This window comes from Rhinoraja longicauda, chromosome 6 (genome assembly GCF_053455715.1).
Source record: "Rhinoraja longicauda isolate Sanriku21f chromosome 6, sRhiLon1.1, whole genome shotgun sequence".
Classification (NCBI taxonomy): domain Eukaryota; kingdom Metazoa; phylum Chordata; class Chondrichthyes; order Rajiformes; family Arhynchobatidae; genus Rhinoraja; species Rhinoraja longicauda.
In genome coordinates this window covers 33424790-33451260 of record NC_135958.1, presented here as the reverse complement: position 1 = coordinate 33451260, position 26471 = coordinate 33424790, and the positions used below count along the sequence as shown (strand labels likewise).

General features: G+C 41.6%; 1 protein-coding gene across 2 annotated transcripts in view; it reads left to right on the top strand.

The window, feature by feature from the left end:
* The window catches only part of plcg2 (phospholipase C, gamma 2), a 203409-nt gene that overhangs the window by 171336 nt on the left and 5602 nt on the right, over positions 1–26471 (top strand). Inside the window, exons 26-31 of one of the 2 annotated variants that reach the window (XM_078400761.1) lie at positions 1666–1881; positions 8938–9062; positions 11349–11469; positions 15223–15396; positions 18622–18710; positions 21062–21288. In XM_078400761.1, the coding sequence (XP_078256887.1) occupies positions 1666–1881; positions 8938–9062; positions 11349–11469; positions 15223–15396; positions 18622–18710; positions 21062–21288 (952 nt within the window). Of the gene's footprint in view, positions 1–1665; positions 1882–8937; positions 9063–11348; positions 11470–15222; positions 15397–18621; positions 18711–21061; positions 21289–26471 lie in introns of those variants that run through there. The other variant, XM_078400762.1, reaches the window with a different exon arrangement.

Here is a 26471-nt window from a genome sequence, read left to right as displayed (position 1 = left end):
TCCTCGCACATTAACACTATCCTACACACACGAGGGACAATTTACACGTACACCAAGCCAATTAACCTGCAAACCTGTATGTCTTTGGAGTGTGGGAGGTAACTGAAGATCTTGGAGGAAACCCACACGGTCACGGGGAGAACGTACAATCTCCATACAGACAGCACCCGTAGTCAGGATCGTACCTGAGTCTCCGGCGCTGCAAGTGCTGTAAGGCAGCAACTCTACCACTGCGCCACCCTGGCTGCCCTGGGAGAATGAAATAACTCCACACGTACAGCACCCATGATTGAAGCTGGTCACTTGCACTTTGAGACTACAACTCGATCTGCCATGCCAGGGTGCTGCCTTTATAGTATTTACATCATTCCTGAATGGTAGAGACGGTCGCTGGGTGCTACTGAAATAGTGTGTCTTGCTCCAGCACGGCACTGACGCATGTTCAAGTCTCACCTATTTATTCACAAAATGCTGGAGTAACTCAGCAGGTCAGGCAGCATCTTGGGAGAGAAGGAATGGGTGACGTTTCGGGTCGAGACCCTTCTTCAGACGAAGGGTCTCGACCCGAAACGTCACCCATTCCTTCTCTCCCGAGATGCTGCCTTGACCTGCTGAGTTACTCCAGCATTTTGTGAATAAATCGATTTGTACCAGCATCTGCAGTTATTTTCTTATACTTCAAGTCTCACCTATTCTGTTTCTCATGTCTTAAACAGTGAGATTCAAACACTGGCTTACCTATGTTTCGCAACATCTAAAACAATTAAAGGGGAGAGTGACATCCACTTTGATCATGCAGGTTATTCTTTACATTAAAGTAAAATCACAGTAATAATGGATTGTTCATCCATCCAATCTGTGGTTGCAACTATTTGTTCATTAAATTCTTTTGAGATTTTTGGTGCCAAAATATGTTTGGAATTGTACACCACGTATTGTTCACTGTCCTGCAAAGAATTGCTTCCTGACATCAGTACTTTCAAGTTATATTGATTACGGCATTAGCAATGGTCTCTACCTTTATAAGATTATTTCCTTTTTGTTTCCGTTCTAAACTGAGAAATCTGTGCTTCTCTAGTCCTTTACCAATTTCTTTTCTTTTGTTGTTCAAAAAAATTATAACGATAACAAAAAAATGATACCTCCTTCATTTTAACAATCATATTTTTAGCATAGCTTTCAAGATATGCAATATCCAGTACGCTATTACCTCTTCATGTGGCAGTTTTGACACATGGTATAATCTACAAATTGCATTTGTTAGTTGTTGCTGAGCATATTTAACATAAATTCCTTGGTTTTGCTCATCCTTACCTATTTCATTAATACAATTTGTGTGTAGGATATCATTATTTCCTTTTGTAATACTTTGCAGTTTTTAACATCACAGTTTCATCTGTCATTACTCTGCATCCTGCATAAGTTGACCATCTCATTGTTGATGATCTATAGCCTCGGCCGGCATGTAAAACTGACCATATCCTATTTCCTCACCACACCAAAGCACCTCAGTTAATTTTGCTTTCCATTGACACTGGCTTTTTTACATCCCTGCCAAAGTGACAGGTTTTGCTCATTCTATAACATGCTGTTAGGTGTGAGGGTGCTATGAAAGTATTAAGGTACAGACACAAATGTAACTGTTGCAATCCGTTGTTTTTTCAGCGAAAGACAGTATTGATTACAAAGAAATAAGATCATTTGCAGAAAATAAGGCAGAAGCTCTCCTCAAACAGAAGTCCAAAGAGTTTCGGGAATACAACCGTAAACAACTTTCCAGAATCTACCCCAAAGGCCAACGCATTGAATCTTCCAACTATGACCCAATTTTGTTGTGGCAACATGGATCCCAAATGGCGGCTCTAAATTATCAAACGCCAGGTACATGATATTTTTCAGAATGACTTATTGAAGTTCTGAATTGTACTGCTACCCCTTCATAGAATGTGTATTGTGTAACTTTTGAATGTATATTAAGAGTGGGCTGCAGTCTCAATCATGTGACAAGCTGAAATTTACACAAATTTTTGTCAACAGTAACGCATCCCAAGAATTTCTGATAATCTCTTGGATGTCCCCGTAATTATAAGAGTTGGATTGAACATTTGTTTATCATTGAAAATGAGTTAGATTGAATGCTGATAATACATATTTTTCTTCTCTTATGTCTCTCCACATAGAAGGAAAAAATAAGCATTTTAAATAATGCCTTTCTTGACCCAAGAAAACATTCCGTAGTATTTTATAGTCAATTTTAAAATTTCATTTTAAAAGTGTCATCTCCACAATAAATATTAATGCTGATGTTCATCCTCTATACGTAGCACAAAACTGGAAAAGATGGTTTGCATCCTTGTGTCCATAAAAAGTCCTAGGAAACCAATTCAATTACTCCCTTTCTCCCCTCCGATCTTCTCTGCGCTATCCAATTTATTTTCTGTTTGATTCTTTTTGCCATTAACCTAGTCTAAAGGGTAATTCACAATAGCCAGTTAACATGCCATCCATCTTGGGTGTGGGAAGAACCTAGTAAACCAAGAGAAAACCCATTCAGTCACCGGGAGAACGTGCAATCTCAGCACAGAGAGCATCCGAGGTTAGAATTGAACCCACGTCCCTAGAATTGTGAGGTATCAGCACTACCTGATGGATCGCTGTTCCACCCTTATGAAAATTGAAGTTTGAAATGATCAAACCATTATTAAACATAAAAGTTTAAACGTATCTAATCTGAGAAACATGTTCCCTCATAACACTAAAAAATTATGTAGGAAGGAACTGCAGATGCTGGTTTAAACCGAAGATAGACACAAAATGCTGGAGTAAATCAGTGGGATAGACAGCATCTCTGGAGAAAAGGATGGGTGATGTTTGCATGCGATAAGACACCGGGAATTTTGGTGCTGCTGTAACTGAATTTCCGATGCCAATTTTTGCTTACTTGGGACAGAAGCAACTGTTGAACACACTGCAGAGGTTGTGGCTGGTCCTGACCAAAAGTGTCACTTATCCACGTTCTCCAGAGATGCTGCCTGACCCATTGAGTTACTGTAACATTTTGTGTCTTCTGTAAAACACACATATTGTCTGATATTTTGAAATGGACTGTGACTGTTTCAATGTATAATTCCAACAGACTTAAATTGATAGTGGCGCAAGTTGTTGTGTTTTGGTGTTAGAGTCCTTAAGTATTAAGGGCCTGTCCCAGTTAGGCGATTTTAAGGCGACTGCCGGCGACTAGGCTGTCGCCGAACGTTCGCCGGGGTGTCGCGGGCATGATCGTGAGGAGTCTTCAATGAATCGTTACGGATCTCGGCGCGTCGCGGAAAGATTCTCCAGATAGAGATTTCTCGGCGACAGCTGGCTTGTCGCCAGGTATCGTAGCTTATTGCGGGCGTTGTCGCATGCTGTCCCCAGGTTTGCTAGGTTGTCACAGATGCATTTAGAAGCACGTAATATTAAATTAAGAAAAGGCATTTGAAGATACCAGAAGATAGTTTTGTTTAACCAATTTATTTACCGTCAGGACATTTGACAGGTAGATTGGAGGCGACAGTATGACGGTCAGGTAAGCGTGGGAATTTCACGATTTCCGAAGACAGTGTAATCTCTTAGCCAGGTGCTAGTTTCACAAAAAAAGTAACTTGTATCGACCTGACTCGGCATTGTCGTGGTCATTGGCGTAGGGTAAAAGAAAATTTTGGCGATCTGCTACGACTTTGACAGTCGCCGGCAGTCGCCTTAAAAATCGCATAACTGGGACAAGCCCTTTAGAGTCCTAGAGTTAAACAGATTACAACAGGCCATTTGGCCCACCATGTCGAAGTCAACCATCATGCGATACTAATCCCATTTGCCTGCATTAATTCCTCATACCTTGCTCATTCAACCACTCGTCCAGATACCTCTTACATGTTACTATTCCTGCTTCCATCACCTCTTCTGACAGCTCATTCCAGATATCAACAACATTCTATGTGAGGATGTTACCTCTCAAATTCCCTTTCGACCTTTACCTCTCACCTTTAAACCTATGCCCTCCAGTTTCAGACACCCTTACCATGGGAAATAGACTCATGCTCTCAACGCCCCTCATAATTTTATACACCTCTATCATGCCACCTCTCAGCTTCCTTTCTCCAGGGGAAGTAGACTTAATCTATCCAATTGCTCCTTATAAAGCAAAGCCCTCTAATCCAGGCAGAATCTGTATGAATCATTTAGCCTAGTCTCGCTTAATAACATATCTTCCTGCATACAATCAATGTAAATCGCTCTGCAGAAAATTTTCTAAGTAAAGTTCCTACATAATTCATTTCCCAAGTCAGTGAATTTATGATAAAATCCATTGGCCATGATTCTACTTCCACAAATGTATATATATTTTTTAATAAAGTTAAGAACATACGAAAATGGAGCATCAAGGCTTTGGACTCCCTTATGGCCACCTCTTTCCTTCCATTCCAACTCCATATTTACTTTAGATTTAGAGAAATTTAGACTATGTAAACCATCATGTTATGCTACAGTTTCACCACCGATTTTCCGTCAACTGGTGGTCCAGCACCTCCTCAAATCCAGACAAAATCACAAGAGCGCACGCACTTGATTTCTTCTCCAAATCCAAGTTGACTGCTGAACAAAGATTGCTTGTGTGAACCCTTGTTGCAACTTGAGAAAAGTGTTTGTGCATGCAACTGACTGTACATATGACAATAAACTTGATTTGATCTTAATTTATTAAGTAATTAATAATATATGGGCTGTATGCACATAAAATATGGAGGATAAAAGTTAAGGAATACCTAATTCACATCTATGATGAGATATTGATCTTTCAAGTCCACATAATATTTTCCATGCCGTAAGAATTAATAGTTCTTTGGTAGTACATTACTTACAGTGAAGATTTGAGATTTGTTAATCAATTTTGCTTAAATATTAGAAATATTTGTTCATCAATTTTGCTTAAATATTAGAAAATATTAAAATATTAATAAATTAGGAAAGTCTTTGCGCAAGCAACCTCCAGATGGCGCCACAGTCCTTGGATAAAATTATTTAAGGCCTTGTCGATTTGTCTGTGGTGGAAGATAATAAATTAGTCTTCATTGTATGGTTGTATACCATTTTACAAAGAATACGGAGCTCCATACAACAAATCCATAAGGACCATGAAACATTTTCTCTGTGAAGGGCAGCATATTGCGCAGCAGTAGGTTTTTTGCAGAAATATCCTCAAATTCTCCATGTTTTGAAGTGCTTGCTGTGAGTTGGCCATTCTCTGAAATGAACGGGAGGAGAGGGATTTATATTGCTCAGAATACCATGTCAGGTTTGAGGTCTCTGCTTTCAGGTGCTCTTTTACTTTGTCCTCCAAAGACTGTCCTGGTGCACTGGAGATGTTGATGGAATTAGTCCTCAGTGATTACCTTGCAGAGAGGTAACACAAGTTATGGGAAGTGATCCACCTTGATCAGGTTGGTGAAGACTTGGATGTCTTCAGGGTCTTCTGATGTCTTCTGGATATTTTGCGTCAGACCCACCTTCATGGAAACTTAAGTGAAGGAGTCAATGTTGATTTGGATCTCTGCTCAAAGTGTGCACTAACACAAGAAGGTCTGCATATTATAACTTGACTAAGTTTAGAATATATTGAGCTGGAAGGTGATAAAGGTTCTGGAAGCCTTTCCAACCCTTTCCAGCCTGGAGAAATGCCAGAATTGTGATGGACAATGAGTTGTGCAGAGGAAAAGAGCAAAGAAAGATCTAGCTTTGGAAGGTGGGATTCGGCAGTGCCACACTTTTTCGAGCATCATCGACAGAATGGGCTGAATGGCCTCGTGCATTGTTAATTTTCTATGTTTCTGAAAAAAAACAAGACTTTTCCACAGATGCTCATTGAGGTGGGCTTCTGGGCAGAGCAGGTACTGTAAATGCACTGCCGCACCTGCCTGCAGCTTGGGACTTGTGTAGGAAGCAACTGCAGATGCTGGTTTAAACCCAAGGTAGACCCAAAATGCTGGAGAAACTCAGTGGGACCGGCAGCATCTCTGGAGAGAAAGAATGGGTGACGTTTTGGGTCTGAAGAAACATCTCGACCCGAATCGTCGCCCATTCCTTCTCTCCAGAGATGCTGCCTGTCCTGCTGAGTTACTCCAGCATTTTGTGTCTATCTGCAGCTTGGGACTTGTCAGGTTGGGACGCTGTGGAATGTCAGTCTAGAACATTTGCAACATCTTTGAGCTCCTCAGCAATGATCATCCTCTGTCCCCGTTTCTGCTTGGGCCAGATTGCTGAATATGACAAAATGGATTGGATGGTGGGTCAGCCTGGCAGCTGTTGGCTTCTGTTGTAGCAAGTGGCTACGTGGACATTCTTGCAGTCCCTTGCTTGGATGATGATGTTATCTAACCAGCGCCAATGCCTGCATTTAGAGTGTTGATGTAGTGAAGTACTTGATTCCTCGTTGACCATAAGAAAGTCGGTTTTGTCTGAAGAAGGGTCTCGATCCGAAACGTCACCCGTTCCTTCTCTCCAGAAATGCTGCCTGTCCCGCTGAGTTACTCCAGCATTTTGTGTCTATCTTCGGTGTTAACTAGCATCTGTAGTTCCTTCCTACACTTGACGTGCAGTCTCTGGGAAGGAGATTTCCATTGGAGTTAGCTTTCCCTCGTCCGTCCCTACCAATCCACCTCACACGAAGCTCACAGCCTTTTTAATCCACATGATGAAATTATCCAGGATTATTTGCATGTCTCCCATTGGACTCTTGTCATGGTTTTCTCAAGGCTGGATGGAATTCCTCTTTGGATTCATGTGTTGCATCCAGGATTACTGATGAGAATTGTGTGCTGGTTCCAAATGAGACATTGAATTATCTCACAGAAGTAATCGACCCCTTTGATGCTAGACTATCTCATTCTTGATGGTAAAGAGTGAGCCATGTGATGTCAAGAGAGAGTCAAGAGTGCTTTATTGTCATATCTACTAAAACGGAACAATGACATTTTTATTTGCAGCAGCCCAAGAGATTTGTAAACACAATAAACAATAGACAATATAATAAACAAACAGAAAGAAAATGGTCAGTAAATAAAAAACCCCTAAACAAAGCCAGAAGTCCCTAGTGCAACAAAAGTAGTTTGTAGTTCGGAGTTTAGTTGGAATTCGTGGCATTCAATAGCCTGATAGTCATTCAGAAGGAGCTATTCCTGAACCTGTTCCATGTTTTGTGAGGTGTTTTGCATATATCCTCCCTAACTGCTTGTTTGAATTGTTCAAGAATAATTTTGAGTAACTGCAGAAATTTCATTGATTTGTTGAATTCACCAATGCCTCGTCCCAATGTCAATGTTCTTCTTGGTGTTTGTACTTGATTTAAATGTACCCATCAACTTGTTCTTTAAGCTGGCCCTATGCTACTTGTTCATGTCATACTGTCATACATACTGTAGGTGGTATCATAGACTGTGAAGATGGCTATCAAGAATTCTGCCATGATATATTTTACTTGATTAATCAGCTCCATTGCAGAGATTTGTAGATGTAGCCCAGTCCATCACACAGACAAGACTCCCCACCATTGATTCAATCTACACTTCATGCTGCCTTGGAAAAGCAGACAACATAATCAAAGACTTGCCCAATCCGATCATTCCTTCTTCTCCCCCTCCCGTCAGGCAGACGATATAGAAGCTTTAAAGTGCACACCACCGCACCGGACTCAGGTTGTGTAGGAAAATAACTGCAGATGCTGGTGCAAGTCGAAGGTATCACAAAAAGCTGGAGCAAATCAGCAGGTCAGGCAGCATCTCAGGAGAGAAGGAATGGGTGACGTTTCGGGTCGAGACTCTTCTTCAGACACTCAGGAATAGCTTCTCCCCTCCATTATCAAGCTTCTGTACAATCCTTCCAGAAGCTAAGCTACTCTCCGATACACCTCTACCCCATTGCAAACGTTGGACTTTGTCTCTGGAACAGAGGTGCACTACAATGCTGAGAAATATATTCTTTACTCTGTGTTTTTACCTTTGCCGTACCTAGTGTACTTGAGTTTGGCTTGATTGTATTTATGTATGGAATTATCTGATTTGATTGAATAGCATGCAAAACAAACTTTTTCACTGTGCACCAGTACACCTGACAATAATAAACTTAAACCTAAACCCAATCACAATTTAAATATAAATAAGTGTAAGATATGAAATGTGGTGTTGATAAGATTCTCCCTGTTCCATGTTTTGTGAGGTATTTTACATATATCCTCCCTAACTGCTTGTTTGAATTGTTCAGAAGCATCAAGAATAATTTTGAGTAACTGCAGAAATGTCATTGATTTGTTGAATTCACCATAGACATATTTCTGCTGTAACACAATAGTTGTGTCCCTAAGAAACCTTGTTTTGAAGAAAATCACATTATTAAAATAATTATGTCAATGGGGAAAGAGGGAGTTAGGTGTTAGTGAGTTTCAGGCTTGCAATAACAAACTTACTTTTCCTGCAGGATTTTCAAAATTAGAAGTCTTTTTAATAGCAATAAGTTTATGTTACTGCAAACTAAAAATATGAAAGGTTATATGTTACATTGCTTAATAGAGTATGATTGCATAAGTGTCAATGGGGGCTTGACAATTTCATTGGCGATCCGCAGTGAAAGTAGCAGCTGGGTTCTTTGGTGCCTGCCGGTGGGGAGGCTACATGGAATTTTAATTCCAAGACAGCCTTTTTTCTGCTTGCCAATTTCCAAAGTAACTTCTAAGTGGTTCTCTAGTTCCCGATCAAAATTGCACTTTAACAAGTTAGGTCCACGTAATACTAATAGTGTTGCTCAATGGATCTTACTTATTATATTCAATTTGCATTGTGGAAACATCCATAAAAGTAAAACAACTTGTACTTAAAATTGCCCTGATTTATTTCAATTTTGTTACAGATAGGTCAATGCAGCTGAATCAAGCTTTGTTTACTATGAATGGAAAAACTGGGTATCTGCTACAGCCTGAATCTTTGAGAAGTGACAATCCAAATAAACACCGACCATATTCCATTAAAATAAAAGTAAGGAAGTTAATTCCACATGTATTGTGTTATTTGCTTTACAATTATAATACTGATGGAATGAAAATATTGTGAGAGGTGAAAATGTTTTAAAACTCAAGTGGCCAACCTCTTAGTTTCAAGACTGACCGCCAAATAATTTTGATCACGGAACAGCAAAGATCAAACATTTTTTTACTTTAAAAAAAAAATCGTTCAGGCAAATTTAGTCTTTTAGTCTTGAACTTGTTCAATATACTGATTTTTGTGCTTTTACCATTTAAATATGAATACGCACTGAATATCACCCTGTACTATCTGTGCGGCAAGGTGGCTCAGTGGTAGAGTTATTGCCTTACAGCGCCAAGGACCCGGGTTCATGCCCCACTACGGGTGTTGTCTGTACGGAGTTTGTACGTTCTCCCCATGCCTTGCGTGGGTTTTCTCCAGGAGGTGGGGTTTCCCCCTACACTCCAAACACATACAGGTTTGTAAGCTAATTGGCTTCGTAAAATTGTAAATTGTCCTTAGTGTGTGAAGGACAGTGTTGGTCGCAGGTTGGCATCGCAGGTTGGCACGGACTCGTTGGGCCGAAGGGTCTGTTTCCATTCTGTATCTCTGAACTAAAGCTAAACTTTGTTGTAAATGTTAAACCATATTAACATGATATCTAGCTCTCTGACTTTCTTCACATTTTAACAATTTTGCTCATGCCTAACTTTGTCTAAAATGTTGATCCTGCCCTAATTGCTCCCTGCACATATCCACATTTTTTCCTGATTTCATTACATTCCCATAAAGTGGTTTGGGTGCTTTTGCGAATTAAAAAATCTCATATTACTGGGGATTGTTGAATATGTCTGCACTAAGCTTCAAACCAGAATTTTCCAATCAACAATTTCACTGTCCAAATGGCAAATTAGCCTATGGTTTTCATACACTTTACTTTTTGAAACATGTCAACAATAACAGAATGTTTCGATTGAACTGAACATTTAACTTAGCAAATATTCCAAGGCACTTCTTAGGAACTACATTATTCAAAACAGGTGCCCTTGAGTCAAAGGAGGAGCTGCACGGATAGATTGGAAGTTTATTTGAAGATGTGTAGGAAGGAAATCCTAGAGTTTATGCCTGGACAACTGAAGGTGTGATCTCCCATGTTCATGTGAAAAACATTAGACAACATCTGAAGAAATAAAGAATTATTAGAGCATTGTCAAAATGGAGATTACAGAGGCAGAGAGGCAATATAATGTGAAGGGGGCAATGGGCGAAAGGGACAATTAGCACAATGCAGGAAAGAACTGCACATGCTGGTTTAAACCGAAGATAGACATAGAAAGCTGGAGGAGCAACTCAACGGCTCAGACAACATTACTGGAGCAAAGGAATAGGTGACGATTCGGGTCAATACCCTCCTTCTGACGGAGTCAGAATGAGAGTCTGAAGAAGGGTCTCGCCCCGAAACCTCACCTGTTCCTTTTCTCCGGGGATGCTGCCTGACCCACTGAGTTACTCCAGCATTTTGTGTCTAACCATAAGGTTTGCAACCAGTCTGGTTCTATGGCAACTTTTTAATGTTCCCTTTTTCTCCAGACAATTATTTTGCCCCAGAGCAGGTTCTGCATGTGTAATCTTTCACGCAGAAAATGCCCGGACATCCTCTTCTGATTCCATGACTATTGCAGTTGCTGTTCACAGCGTTAACAATACATAGCCTTCCCAAACCCTAACCAAATGTCATCAAGTTACATGATAGCAGTTCAAGTAACAGAGTGTGATATGTATTGAAATAAAATTTTATTTTGGCTCCAAATATTTGCTGCAGGCAGTGTGCCACATCACGAATGAGTTTGGTCATTATTTTCCAGCTTTCTTGCCCCTGCTACAATTAGTCTCACAATCAGGTCATGGGAAGAATGTACAAACTCTGTACAGTCAGCACCTGTCGTCAGGATTGAACCCAAAATGTTCGCTGTGCTTCCCACAGATGCTGCCGGACCCATTGTGTACCTTCACCACTTTGAGTCGTGGTCGTTGTACAGAGTTGTAAAGTAATCCTTCTTCTTTCATATGTCAACTACGTCAATCAAAAGTGGCAATTGGTGCTTCAGAGTACCATAGTTGACGCTTTGCTGCAAATTTTGCCAGTTCTGTAGAACTACCCAGGGTGAACGAAGAGGATGTAAAGCAGCCCCAATCCCAATGTAATCCTGTATCTTTGTGACATATCCTTTTTTTGTTATAAATAGCTTAGATGTCTGTTGAATATTCTTACATGTACTGCTTTCATTAACCTTCCAGCTTCTTGGTGCCCGTCATCTACCCAAACCTGGGAGGAGTATAGTCTGTCCTTTTGTAGAAGTGGAACTGTGTGGGCCTGAGAACGAGAATGAGATCAAGAAGTTCAAGACAGGGGTGATTAGTAAGTTTGTGTGTGTGTCCGCCAGCATGTATATACAATACAATACAATACAATACAATATATCTTTATTGTCATTGTGCAGGGGTACAACGAGATTGGGAATGCGACTTCCATTCAATGCAATAAATTAATTAGCTAATCAACAGCAATTTAGACAACCCGGAGAAACAAAATTAGAAACAGTTAAAACAGTATAAAGTGCAAATAGGTCTGTGCCGGGTCGCTGTGCAACGTGACCATCCGAAGGAGGCAGTTCATGGGGGGCGTACTCAGCCAGACCGGTTCAGAGCAGCTATAGCTCTGGGGATGAAGCTGTTCCTAGGTCTGGAGGTGTGGGTGTAGAAGGCCTTGTAACGTCTTCTGGATGGTAGAAGTTAGAACAGACTATTGCAAGGGTGTGAGGAATCTTTATGAATGCTGGTGGCTTTCCTGAGGCATCGTGTGTTGTAGATGCCCTCCAAGGCTGGAAGCTGCGTCCCGATAATCGTCTGAGCTCTGTAGACTATCCGCTGAAGAGCTCTCCTCTCTGCCTCCGTGCAGCTGAGATACCACACAGGGATGCCATGCGTTAAGATGCTCTCTATGGTGCAGCGGTAGAAGGTCGTCAGCAGCTGTTGGGGCAGACCAGTCTTTTTCAGTGTTCTTAGGAAAAACAATTGTTGCTGTGCCTTCTTGACCAGCGCAGCAGTGTTAGTGGACCATATGAGGTCCTCCGAAATGTGTGTGCCCAGAAACCTGAAGCTAGACACTCTCTCCACACTGTCCCCATTGATAAAGATCGGGGCGTATTCCCCATTATGTGACCTCCTGAAGTTGATGATCAGCTCCTTGGTCTTAGAGGTGTTTAGGGACAGGTTGTTATCTGAGCACCAGTCCGCCAGGTTCTGCACCTCCGCTCTGTATTTTGTTTCATCACCGTTGGTGATCAGCCCGTTCACCGTTGTTTCGTCTGCAAACTTGACAATGGTGTTGGTGGCGAATGCAGGAACACAGTCATGTGTGAAGAGAGAGTAGAGCATGGGGCTCAGAACACAGCCCTGTGGTGTGCCGGTACTCAGGGTGATAGTGGATAGTGCCGATACTCAGGGTGATAGTGGAGGACAGGTGCGGGCCCATTCTCACTGCCTGCGGTCGCTCCAGCAGGAAATTCAGGAACTATAATCACCTTTAAGTTTAGTTTAGAGATATAGCGCGAAAACAGGCCCTTCGACCCATTGAGTCCACGCTGACCAGCGAACCCTGTACACTGACACTATCCCAAACACCGGGGACAATTGACAAGTTATTACCAAAGTTTGCAAGTTTTTATACCTATTTGGAGTGTGGGAGGAAACCGGAGCACCCGGGGAAAACCCATGCCATCACAGGGAGAACGTAAAACTCCGAACAGACAACACCTGTAGTTGGGATCGAACCTGGCGCTGTAATGGCTGCAACTCTACCGGGTTGGCAACATGCAGCCACATGAAAGAGTGATGGAGAGAAACAGCTCCTTCCGCACACTCACTGTCTGTGCTGAACATCAGCCACCCAGTTACACCAATACAACATTCAGCCCTTTGATAAATTCTGCCCACATTCCGATCAACTCCCTCAATATTCTACCACTCGTGCACACTATGGGAATTTACAGTGGACATTTAACTTACCAACCTTGGAATGTGGGTGGAACCAGTGGAAACCCATGGGGTTCACCCACAGGGAGAACATGCAAACTCCACAGACAGTACCACAGATCAGGATAGAAACTCTGCTAAGTGTGAATATGTGGGTATTTGTTTAGTAATAGTCACACTAATCACACTAATGCCACCTATTCCTAAAATTATATCTTAAATAAAAATACTTCAGAAACTACAATTCAATATTTAGTTCCCCTTGATTTTTTTAAAATATGTCAGTTATTTCAATGATATCTAAATTTATAGCAGGACCTAGATCAGTTGAGAAGGCAGGCTAAGGAATAGGAAATGGAGTTTAATTCTGAAACGTGTGAGGTGTTGCACTTTGGTATGTCAACCCATGGCAAGAGATCTGGGAGTGTAGGTGATGCTTCCCTGAAAGTGGCAAGGCAGTGTGCTGGGACCTTTTTCATTGGAGCATAGGAGGATGAGGGGTGACCTTATTGAAGATTATGAGAGACATGGATAAAATGAAGGTATTTATTCACAAAATGCTGGAGTAACTCAGCAGGTCAGGCAGCATCTCAGGAGAGAAGGAATGGGTGATGTTTCGGGTCGAGACCCTTCCTCAGACTGATATGTGGAAAAATGAATATTCAGTCTTTTTCTGAGGGTCAAGGACTCTAAAACTAGAGGGCAAAGACTTAAGGGGAGCGGGGAATGATTTAAGAGGGAAGAGGACAATAGACAATAGGTGCAGGAGGAGGCCATTCGGCCCTTCGAGCCAGCACCACCATTCAATGTGATCATGGCTGATCATTGTCAATCAGTACCCCGTTCCTGCCTTCTCCCCATACCCCTTGACTCCGCTATCCTTAATAGCTCTATCTAGCTCTCTCTTGAATGGCCTCCACTGCCTTCTGAGGACCTTAGGGGGATCTTTCTCATGCAGAGAGTAGTCCATATCTGGAATGAGCTGCCAGAGGAAGATATAGAGGTGGACGTTATTTAAGACTTTCAAAAGATATTTGGAGAGAATTATGGGTAGGAAGGGTTTACAGGGATACGTAGTAAATGCAGGTAAATGGGACTAGCCCAGAATGACATCTTGGTCGGCATGGATAAGGTGGGCTGAAGGGCCTGTTGCCACGCTTTGTGACTCTATTTCTCGGGACCTCATTTCTTCGGGCCCTGGCAGCTCTCTAGTACTTAATTCTATTGGTCTTGAGTAAATGTGGACTATTCAACAGCAGTGATATCATTGTTTTGTTAAAACCTACTGTACCCTGCACCCTGCTCCATTGTCTTCGTACGCAAATCTTTCAACAGTAGCCATGAGCCACACCTCAAGGGAAACCGGCCCTCCCAACCCTTGGTGTGTTTGCAGATTGTGGCACCCCAAACTACGACTCAAACAAAGATCAGATAGATCTGTTTACTGATTATATGCCTCGTTGTCACCTTCTCATCAGCTAACAATGAACCATTCTTGATCACACCTGCTTTGATCTGTCATTTTCACACCTTACCCTTCCATATCTCTAGTCTCCCTCTCCCCTGACTCTCAGTCTGAAGAAGGGTCTCAACCCGAAACGTCACTCACTCCTTCTCTCCAGAGATGCTGCCTGTCCCACTGAGTTATTCCAGCATTTTGTGTCTAGCAGCTAGATCTAGATCGGATAAGTACAAACTGGAAACTCCAACTTCTTATATGCTGCATCAAATTGGGTCTTTACTTGGTCAGGACACAATTCTCTTAATGCTAAGAATGCAAAAGGAGAAATACACAGCAGGTCAGTCAGAAGCTGATGGTAAAATGGTATATAATCATATAAACATCCCACTGTGATTTGAAATAATAATAGTAAAGGAATGCAATTTCAAGGTTTCCATATCTGGATCTTAGTCAAGAGCCGTTTTTTAAATTGGTGGGAAACAGAGCTATTCTTTACACAATATATTGTTCTATTGTTACTTTATTATGTTATATTCATACCTTTAAATGTTCAACTATTTGAAAATGACTACCCTGTTATGTACTGTATAAGAAGAGGCAGGGATGCTTTATGTTGTGAAGAAAGAATTTTATGTTTTTCAAATGATTTAAATCATTTACCTATTTATATTCCAGATGATAATGGCCTTAATCCGGTGTGGTCAGGAGCAACTGACGAGCCAACTAAGGAATTTATCATCCACGATCCCTCTTTAGCTTTTCTCCGGTTTGTTGTGTATGAAGAGGACATGTTCAGTGATCCAAACTTCTTGGCTCATGCCACTTTCCCCGTCAAAGGAATCAAAACGGGTTAGTTTGACAGATCAGAATGTTATGGTAAAAGACATTTTAAGTTCAGCATTGTACGGTAAATGTGCTTAGCCAAATACAAAGGCAGGGACATGCTAGATTCATTTTAGCAGAAAGATACGTTTGGTAAATGTGCAAATAGTTTCTCGAAGCCAAAAGCTTCCCATGTGTGTACCACGATTCTTAGAAAAGATATTTATTCACAAAATGCTGGAGTAACTCAGCAGGTCAGGCAGCATCTCGGGAGAGAAGGAATGGGTGACGTTTCGGGTCGAGACCCTTCTTCAGACTGAAGAAGGGTCTCGACCCGAAACGTCACCCATTCCTTCTCTCCCGAGATGCTGCCTGACCTGCTGAGTTACTCCAGCATTTTGTGAATAAATACCTTTGATTTGTACCAGCATCTGCAGTTATCTTCTTATACTCTTAGAAAAGATAATCGCCCTTTAATTACGGATCCGAACATGTGTCGGAAAGTTCACCTGGTGGCCATTGCTTGTGCACATGTATAACACCAGTGACCAAAGACAACATTCTTCCCGAATGCTGGAAACACTCAGCAGATCAGGTAGCATCGGTGGGAAGAGGTACAGTCAACCACCTTGCCTGAGGTCATCTGTGGCCAGTCCTGATTCGTCCTGGTCTTTTCTCACTTCCAGTTCTAGGTCATAATGAAATGACTTGGGAGCAATATGTGACTGAAGGATGATTTGAGGTTTCATTGAAATGTTCCTCCTGATATTCGAACGATACAGTATATAGACACAAAAAGCTGGAGTAACTCAGCGGGTCAGGCAGCATCTCTAGAGAAAAGGAATAGGTGACGTTTTGTGTAGAGACCCTTTTTCAGACCCGAAAGGTCACCTATTCCTTTTCTCCAGAGATGCTGCCCGACCCACTGGAGTTACTCCAGCATTTTGTGTCTATCTTTGCTGTAAACCAGCATCTGCAGTCCCTTCCCGCACATTTGGAAAGATATATAAACCGAATATAGTTCCAGTTTGTCGTCTACTTTAATTGGATTTAGGAAAGGTTCATGCTTACTCATGAGGAACAAACCTCCACAGACAGTTACAATTTTTTGTTTTCTGTACGTGAGTTAATGTTCACAATATCACAATTTAATACATAGACTTGCCACAGCCTCCAGTATGGCAAACATAAATTTAATTTAGGTATCAAAATATTTAATATAAAATAAGCTATGAAACATCTGCACCATTTTATGGCTATCTATAAATCATCTGTTGTTAATAATGCAAGTATGAAAAATCAAACCTTATTTGTCATCTTTAAAAAGGACCATTTATCTTTAGTGCATATACTCATCTAATTAATGATTAGTAATATATTTAATTAACAGAGCCTGTGACAGCGATGGCCAGTCACTAGGGTATAGTGATTTTGTCACCGGGTTGGTAATCTAGATGACTAGATTAATGGTCCGTGATGGCGTTTGATGAATTTAATGCCACCCTACCAGCTAAGAGATTTAAATTCAAGAACATAAATTAAAAAAGCAGCTGGTTACCAGTAATGGTGGCTTATCATCATTACTAATACCCTTCAAGAAAGAAAATCTCCCTGGTCTGACCTACATGTGACTCCAGGTTCATTGCAATATCATTGGCTCTTAGCTCTAGAGACACATGGGCGGCAGAGTGGTAGAGTTGCTTGCTGCATTACAGCGCCAGAGAGCAGGGTTTGATCCCGACTACATGTGCTGTCTGCACGGAGAATGGCCATTCTCCCTGTGACCGCTTGGGTTTCCCCGGGGCTCCAGTCTCCCACGTTCCAAGACGTACAGAATTGTAGGTTAATTGGCTTCTGTAAGTTGCCCCTGGAGTGTAGGATAGAACAAGTGTAAGGGGTGATTGCTGGTTGGCGCAGACTTGGTAGGACAACGAGCCTGTTTCCACGCTGTGTCTCTAAAACTAAAACTAAAAATAATACAAAAACAGGGATGTGACGTTGAGGCTTCATAAGGTACTGGTCAGACCACATTTGGAGTATTGTAAGCGCTCTTGGACCCCTTATCTGAGGAAGAATGTGCTGGCATTGGAGAGGGTCCAGAGGATGATCCCAGGAATGATTGGGTTAGTATATGATAAGGTTTGAAGGCACTGGGTCCGTACTCACTGGAGTTTAGAAGGATGAGGGGGGACCTAATTGAAACTTACCGAATAGTGTAAGGCCTGGATAGAGTGAGTGTGAAGAAGATGTTTCCACCACTTCTGGAAGAGTCTAGGACCAGAGGCCATAGCCTCAGAATAAAAGAACGTACCTTTAGAAAGGAGATGAGAAGGAATTTAGTCAGAGGGTGGTGAATCTGTGGAATTCATTACCACAGAAGGCTACAGAATGGTTATTTTTAAGGCGTAGATTGACAGATTCTTGATTAGTACGGGTGTCAGGGTTTTTTTAGGGTGAAGGCAGGAGAATGGGTTTGAGAGGGAAAGATAAATCAGGCATGATTGACTGGCAGAGTAGACAATGGATCGAATGGCCTAATTCTGCTCCTAGAACTTATGAACTGCAGGTGCTGGGATCTTGCTTAGGACACAAACTGCTGGAGTAACTCAGCGTCAGTCAGCCTCTCTGGAGGACATGTATAGGTGACATTTTGGGTCAGGACCCTTCTTCTGACTATGTCTGGGATGGCCTAGCATGCAGCAAATATTTTAACATCTCCACTGTGGGTAAGCCCAGTAATTTACATTTATAATTTTGTTATTGATTTCAACCATGTTCCCCATGGAAGTAACATTTCCAGAGACAACCCGAGATTCCTTTGATCAAGAACTTGCATCTTTATTGGTGCTGTTCGTGAGAATAATGTACCACGAAATATAAGACTGTAAATTCACATGTGTTAATACCTCAGAATTCTAAGAGGATTGTTGAGACAGGCTCTGGGGTTGTGAGGAAACATTTGGCCATCTCCCCTCAATAACCTCAGACATGAGTGTATGCTATTATTTTACCACTATGTATCACTCTTTTTGCAAAATAGCTTTAAGATTTTGATTTCAAATTCACCTAGTCATCACTCACCATTTAAATAATTTCACGTGAAAAATATGTTTAAATCTTTTGGAAGCTGGATGATGGTCTGCTTCCATTACACGCACCTAGAATTAGCTTCCAAAGAATTTTAATGTGCAATATGTTTGACATGTAAAATCCAGTGTTTAATAAGTGCTTATTTTCTGTTTTTTTCTCCAGGTTACAGGTCAATTCCTCTTAAAAATGGTTACAATGAAGATATAGAATTATCAGCTCTTCTAGTCCAATGTGAAGTGAATCTTTTAGGGGTAAATTATGTTTTTCTTCACAACGCTAATCTTTTCACGGGTGCTAGCTTTAACCAGTTGCTTGAGCATTTATTGTTAAGAGCACGCATATATATTCATGCATTTTCAAGGACAAACAACCAGGTAAAAATATAATTTTCTTTGCTTAGCAACTTTCAATCTGTAGCAATTCAAATTCTTTAAGTATGGTCTCTGTGATGAAGAAAAATGCCAGGAAATTAAGGGGGATGAAGGAATAGATTTTCATCCTCGCCAGCAGGAGATGCTGAATTGTGTGGCCATTATAAAACAACACATTTGCATTGTATTAATTTCAATGGAATAAAAGTCCAGTTTAGTTCAGTTTAGAGATACAGCACGGACAGGCCCTTCGGCCCACCGGGTCTGTGCCGACCAGCGATCCCCACATATTAACACTATCCTACACACACCAGGGACAATTTTTACATTTACCAAGCAATTAACCTACAAACCTGTATGTCTTTGGAGTGTGGGAGGAGACCAAAGATCTCGGAAAAAACCCATGCAGGTCACGGGGAGAATATACAAACTCCGTGCAGACAGCACCCGTGGTCGGGATTGAACCCAGGTCTCCGGTGCTGCAAGCGCTGTAAGGCAGCAACTCTACCCAGTTGGACTTGGTTGTGGATATCTTTTCCCTTCTATGATATTCTCCAGTCCCTACTAGTCACCAGTCTGTGTTGTCAGGTCTACCCGAGAGTTTTATTCATGAGAAATATTGTTAGATGGTAGAAAGATGTTTTGATGGCAAACATGCTCTTTTCAAAGATTCGATAATGCAAAAATAATAACTAATATACCTGTAGTACAATAAATAATGAACAAATTGACAAAGAGACAAATGAGCAAAAATCTTTTTTTTGTGAGTGCAAATCAACATTGAAGAAGGGTCTCGACCCGAAACATCACCCATTCCTTCTCTCCAGAGATGCTGCCTGACCTGCTGAGTTACTCCAGCATTTTGTGATACCTTCGATTTGTACCAGCATCTGCAGTTATTTTCCTACACAACATTGAACAAGCTATAGCCTAGTAATAGCTCTCCCACTGTTGTTATTCTCTGAGACTCGTTTACTCCAGAGTTATAGTGTAATATGATTACACTTTAGCTGCCTGATCAATTATAATATTTAGGTAGAAAATCTGACATTCCTGATATGACACAGACTAAAATTGAATTGGCTACAAGTTCCAGTAACAATGGGCTGCAAGAAGAATAAAAACAAGATGAGATCATCTAAGCAACATATCTAGCTGAAGATGGTTGCAAATGCTTCAGCCTCATCCTTTACACTTGTGATCTGGGCTGCACGATTGCGACGAATAGAAGGTCCATCTCCATACGAACATATGTATGTTGAAGCAGAAATAAACCACACGACCCCTCCACCTAGCTTGGTCATTAAATAAGATCTTAGATCATCTGATCATAAGCTCAAGAAACCTTTTACCCCACCTGCTCCCTCCCACAAATTGTCAAAGATATGTCTACTTCCACCTTGAAAATATTCCATTGTCCTTTACTGCAAAAGACTCATGACTCTTGAGGAAAATGTTTACCTCTGTTTTAAACGGGTGCCACCTTATTTTTAAACAATGAACCCCAATTCTCGATCTCCCACTAGTGAAAACATTCTGTTCACATTCAAAAATGGAGACCGTTCTTCCATACCAAAGGCAGGCAGCATCACTCTGTCTTGATCACGAAATATTTTTGTTTTTGGTACTTGTTATTGTAACAGAGAGGTATAAAGGACCTAGAAATAAAAAATAAGAAAAGTAAGCTCGGTTATGCGAAATAATCCATTTTGCAATAAGAAATCCACATTGCCTACTAGGTACAACTATGAAATCAGTTGACAGCATCCAGAGCAAGGATGGATCAATCTCAAACTGATAGAATAATGGATCATTGAATTCATTAGATTGCTAGAATGCAAATGGACATTATAATTTCAGTCAGTGAGAATTCATATTCCAGTCACACGAAAGTAAAACTAAAAAGGGTATGTTTATGCGTATGTGTGTCTTCTCCCATAACTGAATGACCACAGTGAATTCAGCATAAGGAAGTAAATTTATCTCTCGCAGTCTCTTATAGTAAGCAGCAGATCTCACTTTTTAAGCCTGGCACGAATTCAGATGTTTGTAAAAATCTGTAGACTAATGACACGGTGAGAAATGGTCCACAGTAATGAGTTGCTGACATTCTACTAGGATTTAGACCGATGGGATCAGATTATTTATCACGTCCCATTAGCACAGCCGTGGGAAAGTGTGACGTGACATTTAGCTAGATTAACACTAATTCCCCTCATTCATCACTGCAGACAGGTGAAGAAGAACTGTACTCCTCGCGCCAGCAATTACGGCAGCGGCCCGTTGAAGGGTTGTACGATACTGCCCCGGTCAGGCAGCGGACAGTAGAAGGATTATATGGCAGCAACACGCCCCGGCAGAGGCAAGCGTGTGATCCGATGTTGTACGATTCCAACACACTGCCAGCTGGCCGGAGCGGAGCACAGAGGGACCAACTTCCAGAGGTTCCAAAGAGGAGGTATGCATGTGAATCTTCTAATTATTCGCCATCACTTGGGAAGCTTCATGGAGGAGATATTTCACAAATTTCAAAAGGTATCGCTGGAATTTTAAATTCATTGCACCCTGCATGAACAGGGCAGGAACAACCTCATCCTCAATAATCCCACTGATGCGCCCATCTACCGTTTAGAAAGGTGCTTACTGCTGGCTGCCGAGGGTTGCTCCTTACTTCAACTTGCAGCCCATTTTAAGTTTTCAGAATCCCCAACAATGTTCTATGTTTGAACTTCTGCCTGTATGCATTGGTCAGTTCTTTCAGCATTTGAGGTGAGTTTAAAGGTGACCATCCAAGGCATTTTGCTGACTGGGTTCCCAAAAGATGAAAATCAACCCCATTCCTACACCTGATGCCTAGGTTCAAGAGTGTTTATTGTATGTCCTAAATTGGAACAATGAAATTTTTACTTGCAGCAGCATAACAGGTATGTACACATTGTACTGAGTAGGCATTTTGTGGGTTCGGAGTTTAGTTGGTGTTTGTAGTGTTCAATAGCCTGATGGTTGTTGGGAAGAAGCTGCTCCTGAATCTGGATGTTATTGTTTTCGGGCTCCTATGCCTTCTTCCCAATGGTAAAAGTGAAATGAGAGTGGTGTGGGACCTTGATGATGTTGGCTGCCTTTTTGAGGCAGCGTTTCCTATAGATGTCTTTGATGGCTTCAAATCCACCTCGCCCCAAAACTCCTTAATTTACTAAATAATGGAACAAATGCTGTTTCTATTTACGATTATGCTGTTTCTATTTATGATTATGATGCACATAGTTTATGATTTTTATCCAATCAACATAACATCAAATTTAATAAAATAGGAAGAGAGATGTTCATTGGGCAGGTTCAGATGTGCAAACATGTCATTGACATTCTGCACAGATTAACAATGAAATGTAATACCTTAGAATAAATTAGGTATTCTAATATGTCTCAACAGAACAACACAAACTATACTTTTAAGAGACACTGCATTCTTAAGGCCAGGAGCCCATGAGCATGTGAAACATCGTATTAGTCATCTAACATTAGCTTACACATTACTAACTGCTCAGAGGAAGTTAAAATATTCAATAACCCTGGAAAATACTTTTTCCTGGGATTTAACAATTTTCAGATTATATTCTCTAGGTTAAATATTAATACAGAAGTCTTATAGAAACATAGAAAATAGGTGCAGGAGTAGGCCATTTGAGCCAGCACAGCCATTCAATATGATCATGGCTGATCATCCAAAATCAGTATCCCGTTCCTGCTTTTTCCCCATATCCCCTTATGTTGGAGCTATAATAGCTAAGAGCTATATCCGACTCTCTCTTGAAAACATCCAGTGAATTGGCCTCCACTGCCTTCTGTGGCAGAGAATTTCACAGATTCACAACTCTCTGGGTGAAAAGGTTTTTCCTCTTCTCTGTCCTAAATAGCCTACTCCTTATTCTTAGACTGTGACCTCTGGTTCTGGACTCTCCCAACATCGGGAATATTTATCCTGCATCTAGCCTGTCAAATCCCTTAAGAATTTTATATGTTTCTACTAGATCCCCTCATCCTTCTAAATTCCAGTGAATACAAGCCCAGTCGATCCATTCTTTCATCATATGTTAATCCCGCCATCCCGGGAATTAACCTGGTGAACTTACGCTGCATTCCTTCAATAGCAAGAATGTCCTTCCTCAAATTAGGCGATCAAAACTGCACACAATACTCCAGGTGTAGTCTCACCAGGGCCCTGTACAACTGCAGTGGGACCTCCTTGCTCATACTCAAATCATCTCGCTATGAAGGGCAACTGACCATTTGCATTCTTTACTGCCTGCTGTATCTGCATGCTTACTTTCAGTGACTGAAGTACCAGGTCTTGTTGCACCTCTGCTTTTCCTAATCTGACACCATTCAGATAATAATCTGCCTTCCTATTCTTGTCATCAAAGTGGATAACCTCACATTATCCACATTATACTGCATCTGCCATGCATCTGCCCACTCACCCAACCTATCCAAGTCACCCTGCAGCCTCATGGCATCCTTATCGCAGCTCACACTGCCACCCAGCTTTGTGTCATCTGCAAACTTGGAAATGTTAGATTTAATTCCTTCATCTAAATTGATTATATTGTAAATAACTGAGGTCCCAGCAGAGCCGTGCGACACCCCACTAGTCACTGCCTGCCATTCTGAAAAGGACCCGTTAATTCCTACTCTTTGCTTCCTGTCTGCCAACCAGTTCTCTATCCATGTCAATACCCTACCCCTAATACCATGTGCTCTAATTTTGCACACTAATTTCTTGTGTGGGACCTGGTCAAAGGCTTTTTGAAAGTTCAGGTACACCACATCCACTGGCTCTCCCTTATGCATTCTACTTGTTACATCCTCAAAAAATTCCAAAAGATTAGTCAACCATGATTTCCCCTTCATAAATCCATGCTGATTTGACCGATCCTGTCACTGCTTTCCAAATGCGCTGCTATTATATCTTTAATAATCGACTCAAGCATCCTCCCCACTAAAAATGTCAGGCTGACTGGTCTATAATTCCGTTTTCTCTCTCCCTCTTTTCTTAAAAAGCAGGGTTACATTGGCTACCCTCCAGTCCACAGGAACTGATCCAGAGTCTATAGAACATTGGAAAATAATCACCAATACATCCACGATTTCTAGGGCCACTTCCTTGAGTACTCTGGGATGCAGACCATCAGGCCCTGGGGATTTATCTGCCTGCAGTCCCAACAGTTTACCTAACACCATTTCCTGACTAATGTGAATACCCTTCAGTTCCTCCCTCCCACTAGATCCTCAGTCCCCTATTACAGTATTTTGGGGAGATTGTTTGTGTCTTCTTTAGTGAAGACAGAATCAAAGTACTTGTTTTTAACTGGTCTGCCATTTCCTCGCTCCCATTATAAATTCACCTGTTTCTGACTGTAAGGGACCTACATTTGTCTTCACTGATCTTTTCCTCTTCACATATCTATAGAAGTCTTTACAGTCAGTTTTTATATTCCCCTCAAGCTTTCTTTCATGCTCTATTTTCCTCCTCCTAATTAACCCCTTAGTCCTCCTCCGTCGAACTCTAAATTTCTCCCAGTCCTCTGGTTTGCTGGTTCTTCTGGCCAATTTATAATCCCTGGATATAACACTATCCCTAATTTCCCTTGTTAGCCACGGTTGAGTCATATTCCCAGTTTTATTTTTACGCCAGGCAGGGATGAACAATTGTTATTCATCCATGCTATCTTTAAATCTTGGCATTACATATTCACCGTCAACCCTTTAAGTATAATTTGCCAAACTATCCTAGCCAATTCCCATCTCATGCCATCAAAGTTACCTTTCTTTAAGTTCAGGACCCTTGTCTCTGAATTAACCGCGTCATTCTCCATCGTAATGCAGAATTGTACCAGATTATGGTCACTGTTGCCCAAGGGGCTTTGCACAACAAGATTGCAAACTAATCCTCATCGCACAATACCCAGTCTAGGATGGCTTGCCATCCTAGACTGGGTATTGTGCGATGAGGATTAGTTTGTAATCTTGTTGTGCAAAGCCCCTTGGGCAACAGTGACCATAATCTGGTACAATTCTGCATTACGATGGAGAATGACGCGGTTAATGTAATGTAGTTGATTCCTCTACATATTGGCTTGAAAACCATCCCGTATACATTCCAGTAAATCCTCCTCCTCAGTGTTGTTACCAATTTGGTTAGCCCAATTTTTATGTAGATTAAAGTCACCCATGATAATTACTCTACCTTTGCCACACGCATCCCAAATTTCCTGTTTGATATTATCCCCAACCTCACTACTGCTGTTTGGTGGTCTGTACATAACGCCAACAGGCATTTTCTGCCCTTGGCTATTTCACAGTTCTACTCATACAGATTCTACAACATCCAAGCTAATGTCTCTCCTTACCATTACATTAATCTTCTCTTTAACCAGCAATGTTATCCAATAACATTCTAACTGCGCATTCAATTCATCCACCTTATTATGATGCTCCTCACATTGAGGCACAAAGGTTTGTTTTAGCAATCTTAGCCCTTCCGCTTTTACTTTTCTCCCTTCTACCTTTTGCTTCTGCCCTCATTTTACGACCCTTTGGCTCCCTGCATTGGTTCCCATCCCCCTGCCATATAGAAACATAGAAACTTAGAAAATAGGTGCAGGAGTACGCCATTCGGCCCTTCGAGCCTGCACCGCCATTCAATATGATCATGGCTGATCATTCAGCTCAGTAGCCTGTACCTGCCTTCTCTCCATACCCCCTGATCCCTTTAGCAAAAAGGGCCACATCTAACTCCCTCTTAAATATAGCCAATGAACTGGCCTCAACTACCTTCTGTGGCAGAGAATTCCACAGACTTACCACTATCTGTGTGAAGAAATGTTTTCTCATCTCGCTCCTAAAAGACTTCCCCCTTATCCTTAAGCTGTGACCCCTGGTTCTGGACTCGCCCAACATCGGGAACAATCTTCCCGCATCTAGCCTCTCCAACCCCTTAAGAATTTTATATGTTTCTATAAGATCCCCCCTCAGTCTTCTAAATTCCAGCGAGTACAAGCCCAGTCTATCCAGTCTTTCCTCATATGTAAGTCCCGCCATCCCAGGGATCAATCTGGTGAACCTTCTCTGTACTCCCTCTAAGGCAAGAACGTCTTTCCTCAGGTTAGGAGACCAAAACTGCACACAATACTCCAGGTGCGGTCTCACCAAGGCCCTGTACAACTGCAGCAGAACCTCCCTGCTCCTAAACTCAAATCCTCTTGCTATGAATGCCAACATACCATTCGCTTTCTTCACTGCCTGCTGCACCTGCATGCTTGCTTTCAATGACTGGTGCACCATGACACCCAGGTCACGTTGCATCTCCCCTTCTTCCAATCGGTCACCATTCAGGTAATACTCTGCTTTCCTGTTCTTGCCGCCAAAGTGGATAACCTCACATTTATCCACATTATATTGCATCTGCCATGCATTTGCCCACTCGCCTAATCTATCCAAGTCACTCTGCAGCCTCCTAGCATCCTCCTCGCAGCTAACACTGCCACCCAGCTTCGTGTCATCCGCAAACTTAGAGATGTTGCATTCAATTCCCTCGTCCAAATCATTAATACACACTGTAAATAACTGGGGTCCCAGCACTGA